At 37.1% G+C, this 13,019-nt stretch overlaps 3 protein-coding genes across 3 annotated transcripts; 2 read left to right on the forward strand and 1 right to left on the reverse strand.

Moving 5' to 3' along the window:
* Positions 1-1,106: 1,106 nt before the first annotated feature.
* On the forward strand, positions 1,107-2,307 carry LOC101301628 (peroxidase 66-like). The gene is made up of 3 exons (XM_004309191.1): positions 1,107-1,325; positions 1,447-1,635; positions 1,744-2,307. Exons 1-3 carry the CDS (start codon positions 1,107-1,109, stop codon positions 2,305-2,307), a joined length of 972 nt encoding a protein of 323 aa, XP_004309239.1.
* A 2,368-nt stretch (positions 2,308-4,675) lies between these two features.
* Positions 4,676-5,929, reverse strand: LOC101305606. The gene is made up of 4 exons (XM_004308078.1): positions 5,741-5,929; positions 5,383-5,630; positions 5,039-5,252; positions 4,676-4,881 (listed from the first exon to the last, which is right to left on the reverse strand). The coding sequence occupies exons 1-4, from the start codon at positions 5,885-5,887 to the stop codon at positions 4,759-4,761; spliced, it is 732 nt and encodes a 243-aa protein (XP_004308126.1). The 5' UTR covers positions 5,888-5,929; the 3' UTR covers positions 4,676-4,758.
* A 1,473-nt stretch (positions 5,930-7,402) lies between these two features.
* On the forward strand, positions 7,403-11,307 carry LOC101305891 (MADS-box protein SOC1-like). The gene is made up of 8 exons (XM_004308079.1): positions 7,403-7,694; positions 7,821-8,005; positions 9,562-9,643; positions 10,227-10,288; positions 10,392-10,491; positions 10,573-10,614; positions 10,720-10,761; positions 10,852-11,307. The coding sequence occupies exons 2-8, from the start codon at positions 7,824-7,826 to the stop codon at positions 11,017-11,019; spliced, it is 678 nt and encodes a 225-aa protein (XP_004308127.1). The 5' UTR covers positions 7,403-7,694; positions 7,821-7,823; the 3' UTR covers positions 11,020-11,307.
* The last annotated feature ends 1,712 nt before the right edge of the window (positions 11,308-13,019 follow it).

Raw genomic sequence — 13,019 nt, forward strand, 5'->3', positions numbered from 1 at the left:
CCGAGAGCTGTTTAGACTAATTATACAAGTGCACAATTTTTTTTTTTAAGGCTTGAAACTATCACGAAGGGAAATTAAGTAAATCGTATTTTACATGGTCTGTTTACTTCAAACTCATCAATCACTGATTTATTATCAATGTTATGGCAATTTTTTCAATGTAGAGAATCATCGTATCATCATCAAGGGACTATTTGCTCCTCTATGTCACAAGAACAAATGAGTAATTCATAACCTTATACAAAATGAACAAAAGCTCTAGAGCTTATAATTTACAGAAACGTCTAAATCAACCACTTCGGCATTACATCCTCAATTCTTCTCCAAATCCCCACTACCATTAAATCGTACATGAATACATAAAAAGCCACAATTCTTCTAGTCCCAAATTCACTATTGAGCATAGCAGAAAAATTAAAACCCTCAATTCGAGCAGCCTTTTAAGAAAGATTTGTATACGAGTGTATGATATAATTTGAGTAGCCTTTAATTTCCTAATATCGCAAAAGCTAGCTAAACTTAGAGGACAATCAATTGAGATTTGTTATCGTATTTTGAGTAAAATCCCAAAAGAAAAAAACTTGCAAAATGAAGTTTGTGATGATCACGTAGGAACACATGTTCAACTTCAAACTTGTTTGCATATATTATCCTCACCAACCGTACGCATAAACCTACCTGATAGACACAAGCCAACAGTTCTTTTAACATATTTTCACACTTTTCTTCGTATGAACTTTGCTTTTATTTGGAACCTTTCCATTTTAATGTACTCAACTAAACTTTGATCCTCCAAGAGTACAAGATATACAAGCTTAGGTGTACTAGACTTGATCTCAAAGTACACAGATAGACTAAAAGCTTCAATCAGGTGTAGTACATGGTCAAATTTATAACACAGATATACAGGTTGTTAAATCCATTGAGTAACTTTGAAGTAGAATATATCATAAATAAATATATATGTATATGAACTTTGTCCTTGCTTATATAAACTGGTCGATTGGGAAGAGTTTCTCATCAACCTTGAGCTTGAATTTCATCTTTGTTCTGTGATTTCTGTCGATAGCCTCTCGATCTTTCGTTTCTTCTTCGTCCCAGCATAAATGGCTGCATTTGCACCAAAAACCATTCTATTCTGCACATTTTTGCTTCTTTTACGTACTCTTCCACAATCAAGAGCAGCACTCGATACTCACTATTATGATAAAACATGTCCACAAGCCGAGAAAATCATATTTCAGACGGTATACAATGCTTCCATGCATGACCCTAAAGTCCCAGCTCGCATCTTAAGGATGTTCTTCCATGATTGCTTTATAAGGGTATACCATTTATGCCCTATGCATCTAGCCCTCATTTCCATTCTTGATCTTTGCAGATCGAGCTTATATATGCGTTGGTGTTTTCTTTGACCGTACTCATTCTTATAATCTTGTTGATTAGGGTTGTGATGCGTCCTTGCTGCTCGACTCAACCCCAGGGAACCAAGCAGAGAAAGATGGCCCTCCCAACATTTCAGTCCGATCATTCTACGTGATCGACGAGGCCAAAGCTAAGCTAGAAGCCGCATGTCCACATATCGTTTCTTGTGCCGATATCATAGGCATTGCTGCAAGAGATGTAGTAACCATGGTAGGTTTCAGTATATATAGTCGATCATGTCTGCGTTTAACTATCACACTATCGCTAATGCTAAAGACTAAAGTTACTAATCTATTTGTTCGCTAAATGATGTGTTAGTCTCGAGGGCCATATTGGACTGTGCTAAAAGGAAGAAAAGATGGAAGGGTGTCGAGGGCAAACGAGACCATCAACCTACCAGCTCCAACCTTCAACGTAAGCCAACTCATTCAAAGCTTTGCCAAGAGAGGTTTAGGAGTCAAGGAATTGGTAGCTCTATCCGGTGGCCATACTCTAGGGTTTTCGCATTGTTCTTCCTTCGAAGCTCGTCTTCGCAATTTTAGTCCGGTCCATGATGTTGACCCGACTATGGACAGTGAGTTTGCTCTAAAGCTAAGAAAACAATGCCCTAAACCAAACAGGGATCACAGCGCTGGGGAGTTGTTGGACTCGACGTCCTCGATCTTCGATAATGATTATTACAAGCAATTGATAGGAGGAAAGGGAGTGTTTGGATCGGACCAAGCATTGTTTCGTGATTTCAGGACTAAATGGATTGTGGAATCGTTTGCCAAAGATCAAAGTTTGTTCTTTAAAGAGTTTGCTGCTTCTATGGTGAAGCTAGGCAATGTTGGGGTGATAGAGAATGGAGAAGTGAGAGTGAATTGCAGAGTGGTAAACTGATCAGAGAAAAGAGAGTAATAATAACAACCCAAAGACTTTTTTTCTTACATCAGTTACATGTATGTGTGATTCCCCCATTCATAACTCAAAATTAATGTAATTTTGATCTTGTTATGAGAATAAACTAAACTTGTTTATTTTTTGGTATACTTGCATGTCCTTGTATGTGAAACACTGACAAGAAAAGATAATAGACAATATATACGAGCACCAATATTCGTCTGAACGTCAAACTCCAAATCATTTGACAATAAGTGAATCAAAATGTGCGAATCCAAGCATCATTCCATGCTACAAAGTTTTCTTGGAAGGTTGTAAAGCTGAGAAATAACCTATACATAATTGAATAAGACCACTCTCATTTACTTGTTACTGTTATTTGCAGTCATGATCGACATTGCAAAGGAATCACTAAGTTACAGTTATGGAGGGATTTCAATGGATTTGCAGCTAGGTTACGGGATGAGGAAGTTGCAAGAGTATCAGGTTGTGGAATTTTCGTGCAGTTATACTATGAAATTATGCATGATTGTTGATTATGTTGTCATGTTTTCATGACGAGATTGAGTTTAAACTTAAGGAGATGGAAGGGATAGTTTCGGTTATTTCCAACACTCGTCTAGAGCTTCACACAACAAGCATAACTAGAATACTAGATAATGGGTCTTCTTGGGACTCCCCGGCGACAACTTTTCAACCATATAATGGGGAAGGACACATAACTATGGGCATTATAGATTCAGTGGGTTGAGATTTATATAAACACCAAAGGGGGGAATTGTTCCTCTGTGAGACTGTGACTATTGATCAAATGGTGCTGGCATTCTTGATGCAGACGGAACAGGTATCATCACCTTTTAATATTTCAATCTGTTGATCCTGCCTTCTCTTTTCCCGTTCCAACAACACTTATCAATCCGGAAGAAATTGCGGAAGTAACGGAAGTATCAGGTAAATAATCAACACAGTCGACCTTTACCACAGTTTTAGCAACATATATTGGTTTCTTACTTTGAACCACTGAAACCTCAGTTAACCAGAGGCAAGTACTCGGGTTACTGAAAAATGGAAGGATCTACAGATTCTGCAGGCACCGTATGTACCCACTTTATCATCAAGAGGACCCTCACCAAATGGTGCCTGGTAATCTAAAGAGAGCATTTTCTTGGACTGAAAACCATCACTTTATTTCACCATATGCATTATTCCATTCATATATGTTCTCACAAGTTGAATAAAATTAATAGCCTGACCTCGTCGCACCAGGTGCTTATATGAGTTATATCCTTGCGGCTTGGTCACCTGTTGCAAAAGCTTCAGTTAACAAAGAGGACGCAAGGACTGTCAAATACTTCACAGACTGAACGTCAATGTCTTGCCCACAGGTAACAGAAGCAGCAGCTATTGTGAAGGCCAAGCACCTACGCTGGTCGCAATCAAATCTGCACTCATGGCCGCTGGTATAGATTTCAACTGATCATTTTGCTAGTATAATTTTCAGAACAACTTTACATGACAAAGAAATAGAAGTGGGGATCTGGTTTTCTCAACCCAATGAAGGCACTTGATCCTGGGGATAGTTTTTTATGCATCTGAGAAAGATTAGGCTACAACACCACTACACTAAAGAGAATAAAAGGTAACAATATTCTTTGCAGGAACACCAAGCCTGGCAGGGCATGGGACCTTAACTACCCCTCCTTCTCTCTACCTACAGAAGATGGTAATAGAATCAGGGGAAATTTCCATAGGGCTGTTACTGATGTTGGGATTGGAACTTAACCTACTATGTCAGCATAGATGCACCTGCTGTCGTGGAGACTAAAGTGGAACCAAGTGCACCATCATCACTGGGAGTTGGGGAAAGAATCATTCAGAGTGGAGGTCAATGGACCACACAAATACAAGTGCTAATTACTTTGGGTGCTATCACATGGATATCTACAGCACAATAGCACATGTGGTGAGATCCCCATTAGTAATATACACTGTGCTTCCATCTGTATTTCTTATCGATCCCTCTCTCGCACACAGATGTCACGACTCACAAGATAGGAAACTACTGTCTTAGATACTAAAGTGAATGTCACACAAACTGAGCCACTGTAGCACATATATGAGGTGAATTAGGCGGTGGTACACTCTGCTTCTATCATATCTTAAGGCAGTACAAGACCAGTATTAAGATTTTCCCTATTGTCAAGAATGTTTTTAATGGTTTCTGTTTCTGGTTTATCAACCAGAAACAAGTATTTAGATAGAGTATATCATTTGTTTACTCTTTTATGCATGGCTGTGACCTTTATGAAATGTTTATTTAGGTATTCTTTGGGAGCATGTAACATCAGAAGAACAAAGAAACTTCAGATCAGCAATGAATCGATGATTAACATTTCTGCTACAACATTCTTTTAGTATTCTTTTATATCAGAAAATTTTCAAGTACTTACATCATGCAAATACAACATCTGAACGGAACACATACTTGATACCCTTAGTAACATTTCGAGCTTCATGCAGCAAACATTTGTGCCCATGAATGTGTAGAAGAGCCATCCCTTCAACAGGAGCCACCTGCATAATATTAAGCAGGATCAACAAGCCATACATAATCCATAGAGCTCTAATTAAAAACCTTCCAAAATGGTAAGATTATACATCATACGGAAGTTGAACATAAATTAAAAAGGTATAAACATCAACATGGTATGACTACAAGATAGCCTACTACCTCAGCCACAACACTATTCCTTGAGCCATAGAAGACGGTCTCTCCTCCAACCAGAGGCTCAGAGGATGAATCCTCAGGACTGCTCACATCGTTTTTCGCTTTCGGTTTAGAACCACCACTCAAATATATCAACAAAGTATAATGTGTGCGTTTTCCATCTTCAAGATCAACACTTTCATCAATATGCCTCCCAAATCGCTGACCAGCCTTGTACCTAAGATCCATTGCAACAAAAAGCCACAAACTTTATGAACCCAAAATGCAACAAAAATCAAACATTCAAATCATATAAACAGAGAAGCAATTCTCAAAGCATGAATGTAATGAGTTCTAGCATATTCAACCTGTAGAGTCTGATATTTGGGTTTAAGCCAACAGCAACCTCCCGTCGAATTTTGATGTCAGAAAACAATTTGCTGAGCCCAGAATTCCATATTGTATCAGCAAGAACAGGATCGTTCACAGAGATTCTATCATTGTCTCTATAAGCTTCACCTTTTGTTGGGCCTAGACTTCCTTGGTGAACAAACCCAATAGACTCTGCAACTTTAACAAAAGTCTTTGATTCTGCAGATGTGAAGAAATTTGGTACCTGAACAAATTGAAAACAACAGGCTAAAGTCAGACAAAGATTGAAGTTTGTAAAGGAAGGTCAGAATAGATGCAAGGATATTGAGGATAAAAATGGAATGGGATTCTTACAGTGAAAAGATCATTGTCTTTGAGACGGGTTATCTGAATGTTTTGCTTTGATTTGACTGTTGGCCACTTTGGTGTAGTTTTCCTGGAACTGGAATCAGCTTCTCTTCTCTCTCCCATCTTCCTCTTCCTTGTTTCTGTTTCAGCCATACGCGACCTCTCTTCTTTTTCTTTTTTTATTATTCACCATCTATATGGGCTATGAGCTCTTTGAGCTTGGGCTTGATGGACCGCCCATGAATCAGATTCTTTTTTTTTTTTTCTTTTTTTTTTGGAATAGCATGTAATCATAAATTCTTAACGCATCATACTTCACAATCTATTAGAGTATTGAATAATATATATTTCACTATCTATTGACTCCATTCAAGTATTTTGTGATCTTATTGCACCACTAAGGATTGTAAATGGATTCATCACTTTATTTACTAAGTTGTCTTCATCTTATTCACTTTAGCTACATATGTAGATATATAGCCTCACTTTTGTATAGCTCATGATGTTTTGTTCAAGTAGCAGTTAGATAAATAAGGTAAAAGGCTAGGTGAAACATTTTCTATGTTTTTATTGGGGAAGAAGGGAAGGGTCTCATTTGGGACATCATCTACCAGTGTAACTTCATCAATACACCAACTCTAAGTGAAATATTGGCATGGCATTTTAAAATGATCTAAGAAGGGAAATAACAATTTATTCGTTGTCGATCAGATGCTAATAACATAATACTATTTTATGTGATCAATGATAGCAAGCGAGTCTTATTCAATTGTAAGTACCTTCTTTCTTTTTGAGTAAAAAATTTACCGTAACGCGATAAAAACAATCAAACACATAAACTTGTAAGTTTCTTCATCTCAATCTATCTATTGATGAAAAAAATATGTAGTATACCTGTCACTAACATAATGTCTCAACTAAGAAGTAGCATTCACTTAACAAGATATTATAATTTGCAAACAAACACATTTGACCTTGCTACACAGCCGATCGATCCAAAGATACTTTCATATATTGTAACCCAAAAAAAAAAAAGAATACTTTCATAGTTTCATTTCATATATCGTCTCCAGCAAATGGAAATTGACCTGGTTCTGGTTCTGGTTGGTTCTTCATCCTCGAATTCTCTTTACATATTCTGCCGCCAAGAACGTCTTTCCTAAGTACTGTATTCCCCAGCAAAGACATTAGGTTTTGTATGAATTTAAAACTTAGAAAAAAAAAAAATAAAGTACAAATTAACGCGCCACTCAAGGTTAGCCACGTGACACGGTCCCCCATTGGGGAATATGACGAGAGCGTGCTGACCACAGACGGCTCGCTGGCACGCTCCTATTGGCCAGTCAGGACATCATTGTACGATGTAAATTTAAATAAGGGAAAATCGAAAGATAAAGATCTAAAAAAAATCTTCTTCATCTGACTTTTGACTTTTGAGAGAAACATTTCAGCTATTTTCTGTTTTCTTTTAATTCTTTGCCAAAACAAGATAAGCAATGAGAACGAGAGGTTCGAGCATCCCTGAATTGTTTATTTCATCTTCTTGGTTTTTTTTTTTTGTTGCAATTATTTGTTGCTTTGTGGGGTAAGCAACTTGCGAAGCAGGGAAAGACATGGAGAATAATGGACGAGAGGTATTGATGAAAATGGAAAAAAAGGGTTGTGTGGCCTCAGAATATCGAGGTTGGTACATCATCAACATTTCTAGTATAGGATAAAACGATAAAAAGTCATTCTTGCCTTCACTGCACTGCTCTAGCTAGGGTTTCTGATCTGTTTTTCCATATCTGTGTAACTTGATAGCAGTCCTTTGTTAGCTGAAAAGTTACTGGTTCTTCATCATGTTTCCAGAAACCTAAAGCTGACAACTTTCCTGGGGTTTTGCTTCTGGGTTTTCATCTCTGATCGAGATTCTTTGGGGGTTGAGTGATTAAACCTTTCCTGGGTTCTGACTGTCCAGGTTTTAACTCGATCTTGTTCTTTCTTTCTTTCTTTTTTTTCCCTGTCTGTATTTCTAATACTGTTGTGTTTATCAATTTTTGAAAGAGTTTAGGGATCTGATGGTGATGTTGTGATGTGTGTATAGGAGATGGTGAGAGGGAAGATTGAGATGAAAAGAATTGAAAATGCGACAAGCAGGCAGGTAACCTTTTCTAAACGTCGAAACGGGCTGTTGAAGAAGGCTTATGAGCTTTCGGTTCTTTGCGATGCCGAAGTTGCGGTCATCGTCTTTTCTCAGAAGGGCAGGCTCTATGAGTTTTCCAGCTCTGAGTACGTTTCATGGTTAATTTATCCAAATTAGTTTTGAAACTTGAAACCCCGACTGTTTTTTCTCCTCTTCTTTTGATCTTTTCTCTGTAATCCATATGCTGCTGCTGCTTCAGTGCTTCGCTACGTGTAGCCATCCTAGCTATATAAGTGAAGGTCTGAAGGACACAGATTATTAGAAATAGATGTAGATATGAACTTTTGGCGTGTTGAGCACAAAGTTATGGGCGTGTTGTACTTGGTGTTGGTAGGAGGGTTGTAATAACACTGTATATGATCAGTAGCTAGTGTGTTCTAGTATATCAAGTACATCTATTAATTTACTGGGTAGATGCAATAGGATTGCTCGATCTGATCTTTTTTTATAAACTTTCTGGCCCCCTTTGTCCTTTGATTCAGCTCAATTGGGAGATGGAACACTCTATTTTCCTCCTTTGATTTCCTATTCCATCGGGTTTAGCAGTTGTTTTTTATGAGAACCAGCTGCAAATTCAATTCCATTGATTTTCCCTAAAATTATCCCTATATAAAATGCATCCGTGAGTACTGATTTGCATCTGGTTACATTAATTAATCAAGATTAAGTACTACATAAGTACATATATATCATATGAGAAGTAATTAATGATTTCATACTAGTGCATGGTATAATGCGATTTGAAGAAGCATTATATCATGTCTGCTAAACTGAATTATCTAGGTTTTATGTAGTACTATTATACCAGATTTCATGCTTTTGATTTTCGAATCACATTCGGTCTTAATTTGTTTTGATGTTTGTGGTTAAGTTCTGGTAAGCTATGCACAGATCTTGTCCCAAAAAATCATATTAATACATCATTTCATGGACTACTTTGCATACATGCAACCCTTGAGCTGAATGTCTTGGCATATGCTCAATAACCACCTTGTACATTTCCCTTTGTCAATAACCATCTTGTACAGTGCCCATAGTCAATATTCAATAACCACCTTGTACATTTCCCATATGCTTGCTTTGCATACATCATTATAACCAATACTTTCTCATGAATCATCATCAAGTCTGACCACTAGAATTGATATAGGTTACTCACTAAAAGGAAACATGATCAAAATTGAACTGCACCTCTGAAGTTTATATGCATTCATGTGTAAGATCATCCTTCTATATGCAAATTTTTTAGATTTCTGTATATTTAGACGAAGAAAATCAACCCTTCTAGCCCAAATATTGAACCCCTATGAGCAAGCTTTTGATACACATTACTTCATCAGAAGATGCTAGAAGCTTATTTGATATTTTTGTACTTCAGGTCTGTAGATATATTTTTAACCTTCATCTGGTTATATAATGGTGTAACCGACTATTATGGTAACTTTTATGAGATATATAACTGAAAGTCTTGTTTTGGTGGAATGATTGTGGTATGCATGTTAAGATTCAAAGTTATAAACTGTGTTTTCGGGAATACTTCTGATTATCAGGTAGAAAAATGGAATTATGTTTTGTGTTTCAGTTGATTGATTTATCAGCTTTAATTGATTTTGACATTATGTGTTTTGGATGGATGGATCAGCATGCAAAAGACTATAAAACGATACCATAAACATGCAAAAGGTGCGCAGACCAACACTACTGAAGTGGAACAGTATATGCAGGTTAGAACCTCTCAACATCTCTTCTGAGTTTGAACATCTATTAAAGGTCCTTTAGCATTTAGTTGATTACTTATATAAGACCCTTGATAGTAAAATCCAAGACTATTTACAGCGGAAAGATAGTATTACTCTTTTCTTTATGTTTTAGTTAAGTATGTGAGAACAACAGATATTTACAGAAATTAAGTCGGAGGACATGATTCAAAACCCCTCAAAGCTAAGTGGAAGGCAAACCAAAATCATAACCAGTTACTTATACTTCGTTATATACAGCAATTAGATGTAGCCGGTACACTAGTATTTGTATGCTATTACTGAGTAGGTGTTAGGTTGACTCTGTGTGTGATATGTCAAATCCACACCGAGAGTCGAACAGTACCTAATCAACTAAAGTCTAAAATTCTAAAGTAATTTCAGCAGCACACATTTTTCATTCTAGTTTGCAAGATTTTCAACCCTAAAATGAAAATATTTCCTATACAAATGGATCAGTATATGGTTTAGGATGTATAATCCAACTGGCCATATGCTTTTCCATTTTTGTTTGTCGACTGATAGTAATTTAAATATCTTGCAAGTACAGCAATTGAAGCATGAATCAGCTGACATGGCCAAGAAGATTGAGATCCTAGAAGCTTCTCAACGGTTTATGACTTGGCTAGTTTGATCTTCTCATGTACATTTGCACTCACATCTGACATTCCATTAAGACTAGGTTTTCCTAAAGTCTAAAATTTCTATCTCTCAGGAGGCTTTTGGGACATGATTTAGATTCTTGCTCTGCTCAAGAACTCAATCAGATAAGTAGCCAGCTCGAGCGAAGCATACGCATTGTTCGAGATAGAAAGGTAGTCAGCGTTTTATTTTTCTGCCATTTTCTTCAACCAAAGATGACTATATACCTAACTGGAACTGCAAGCTTCCTGCAGGGTCAGCTATTCATGGAACAAATAGAACGACTCCAAGCGAAGGTATACTCTATTTTTCAGACAATAAGTTATGCTTGTTTTAGTTTTGTGGTGCTTCAATTATGCAGTTTTGATACCATCTATCAATATTATTTGCCCTAACACCAGGAGAGGATCCTCTTAGAAGAGAATACAAAACTTCACATAGCGGTGAGTCAATTGCTTAACCCTTTAACATACAGATAAACATGCCTGTGATTCATTCTTCTCTGCACTAGATGATATGATATTCTTAATCAGTGTGGTGCAAGGCCTTGGCAGCAACATATAGTTCAAGAAAAAGAAGTTGGGGCAGCAACTTATAACTGGATGAACAGTAGTCAAAGTAGCAGCAGCCAAACAATCAGTAATTCAGATCAGGTGGAGACTGGGTTGTTCATCGGACCACCAGCGATGCGCTGTGAATAAATGTATAGCACAGTTTTGTGTCATCTTCTGAAAACCAACACCAACATCTCAGCTGATATTGGCCATAAGCAAGGAAATAAACAATGCTCTTTCTTCGGGCATACCCTATTTCATATATATGTATTCGACTGATGTAGAGGGCCAAATTAGTGATTTTCTGTGTCTTTTGAAAGTTGTTTTTACAAGTCCTGCACTCCTGCCAGTTTCATGTATCTGATTAATCTTAAGTGTAAAATCAAGACTTTTACATTTCAAAACTATTCCGAAATCTGAAATGCCATATTAATGAAGCTTTAGTCAAGTTTGCATCTTCCTTGAGTATAAAGTTTTCTTCACATTGGCACCTAAAGTCTCCAAACAATGAAGAGTAACATGTCAGTTTCAGCTACATGCCTCCATACATGTCAATCTCCAGAACTCAATTCATGTAAAAGTGCAAAGCACTGTGAACGCCCTTGCATCAAGGGTAGGTAATTAACTCTAAGTCATGTATTTGGACTGACTCAAATTCAAGCCCACACACTAATTGGGCCTCATGTATTGCTTCATTTGGCGATTTTCACTTTTGCTGCCTTTGGTTTTTGGATAGATTTGGTTTTGCTTTGAATGGGGTTCTATTATTGTTCTGTGCAGACTACAGACTGCAACTGAAGACTGAAGACAATCCTTTATTCATTTTTCTGGTGTGAAGACTATGATTCACCTAAAAATTGTTGATATCATTATTATCCTATAGGCTTAGGATCGACCTATACACTAAGGTAAAATACAAAAATGTTGGAACTTGGATTCTTTCTTATTTGCAGTCTGATACGTATAATTTGGTAATTGAAAGTAACTTGTGCATGGAGGAAAATTAATTTTGGGGGGTTGCAGTCTCTCTTCTTCTCACTCTCAATAATGTGTTACAAGCAGCGCATGGTTTTGGCGAGCACAAAAAATTGAAATAGGATGGGACCTCTCACTCTTTGGAGGTCTCTATCACATTATCAATCTCTTCCCATTTCCCATGTTCAATAATGTAGCTGTCTAGCTGCTTATATTTTGCATTGTATTACAAGCCGTCTCAATGTGTCCAAACAACCCAGAAACTCTACGCCCTTTTGATCCGTGCAACTCTTAAGCCCACCAAAGGCTCCTCCCTTTCACTGTTTGGGCCAATCATAAATTTTCTTTTCTTGAGTATAGAAAGTGTGTATATGTAATCTCTAATATTCGGGCAGAAATGTTCACAGGGTTATCAACTGACCAAGAAAACAACGCTCAACCTGTTTTTGGAAGGGCAGAGAGAATTATTAGGAAGTTTAGTTGTTTTTGGATGTAAATTTAAGGGGGATTATTGACCTTAATTAATTTGGTCAATTGTTGATTAGGTGAACAATATTGTTTTCATCAGTGGTATTCACAAGGCCGATCACCTAGTGACCAAGCAAATTATAGTCAATTACCGTTGGATGTAGATCTAAATGTGGAAAACAAAACAACTTCAGTTTAAAATAAGACTTTCCACCATTGGATTTACATCCAACGGTGATTGACCATGATTTCCTTGGTCACTATTATGTGAACACTACTGTGTTTTCATTAGATGCTTGATCCACAAGGGCGGCCTTTGGGCCGTGCGATGTGTGCGGCCGCACAAGGCCTTTGATTTTCAGGGGCCTCTGAAATTTTTTTATTTATATAAATACGTAATAAGTATTAAAAATAACTGATATGTTAACATATGCTCTTGTAGCATAGTTGGTTAAGACTATTCATCTTAACTCTACCGCTCAAGTTTGAGGCCCACAGCCTTCTTTGTTTAGTATTTTTCTTCCTCCTTTTCACCCCTTTTTTTTTCTTCATTTTTTATTCCCTTTTTTTTTGTTTTTTTTTTTCTTGTCATTTCATCCCCTTTTTTTTCCTCTTTTTTCGTCTGCATTTTTTACCCTTTTTCCCCCTCCTTTTATGTTTTTCTTGCGATTTCATAACTATGTTTCCTACACTTTTTTTTCCTG

This window comes from Fragaria vesca, linkage group LG7 (genome assembly GCF_000184155.1).
Source record: "Fragaria vesca subsp. vesca linkage group LG7, FraVesHawaii_1.0, whole genome shotgun sequence".
In the NCBI taxonomy this organism is placed as follows: domain Eukaryota; kingdom Viridiplantae; phylum Streptophyta; class Magnoliopsida; order Rosales; family Rosaceae; genus Fragaria; species Fragaria vesca.

Coding starts and splice junctions, on each gene's coding strand:
- LOC101301628 (XM_004309191.1), top strand. CDS start 1,107: ATGGCTGCATTTGCACCAAAAACCATTCTATTCTGCACATTTTTGCTT. Junction 1,326..1,446: donor TCCATGATTGCTTTATAAGG/GTATACCATTTA, acceptor CTTGTTGATTAG/GGTTGTGATGCGTCCTTGCT. Junction 1,636..1,743: donor CAAGAGATGTAGTAACCATG/GTAGGTTTCAGT, acceptor ATGATGTGTTAG/TCTCGAGGGCCATATTGGAC.
- LOC101305606 (XM_004308078.1), bottom strand. CDS start 5,887: ATGGCTGAAACAGAAACAAGGAAGAGGAAGATGGGAGAGAGAAGAGAA. Junction 5,631..5,740: donor AAGACAATGATCTTTTCACT/GTAAGAATCCCA, acceptor CAATTTGTTCAG/GTACCAAATTTCTTCACATC. Junction 5,253..5,382: donor CCAAATATCAGACTCTACAG/GTTGAATATGCT, acceptor AATGGATCTTAG/GTACAAGGCTGGTCAGCGAT.
- LOC101305891 (XM_004308079.1), top strand. CDS start 7,824: ATGGTGAGAGGGAAGATTGAGATGAAAAGAATTGAAAATGCGACAAGC. Junction 8,006..9,561: donor TATGAGTTTTCCAGCTCTGA/GTACGTTTCATG, acceptor TGGATGGATCAG/CATGCAAAAGACTATAAAAC. Junction 10,762..10,851: donor ATACAAAACTTCACATAGCG/GTGAGTCAATTG, acceptor ATTCTTAATCAG/TGTGGTGCAAGGCCTTGGCA.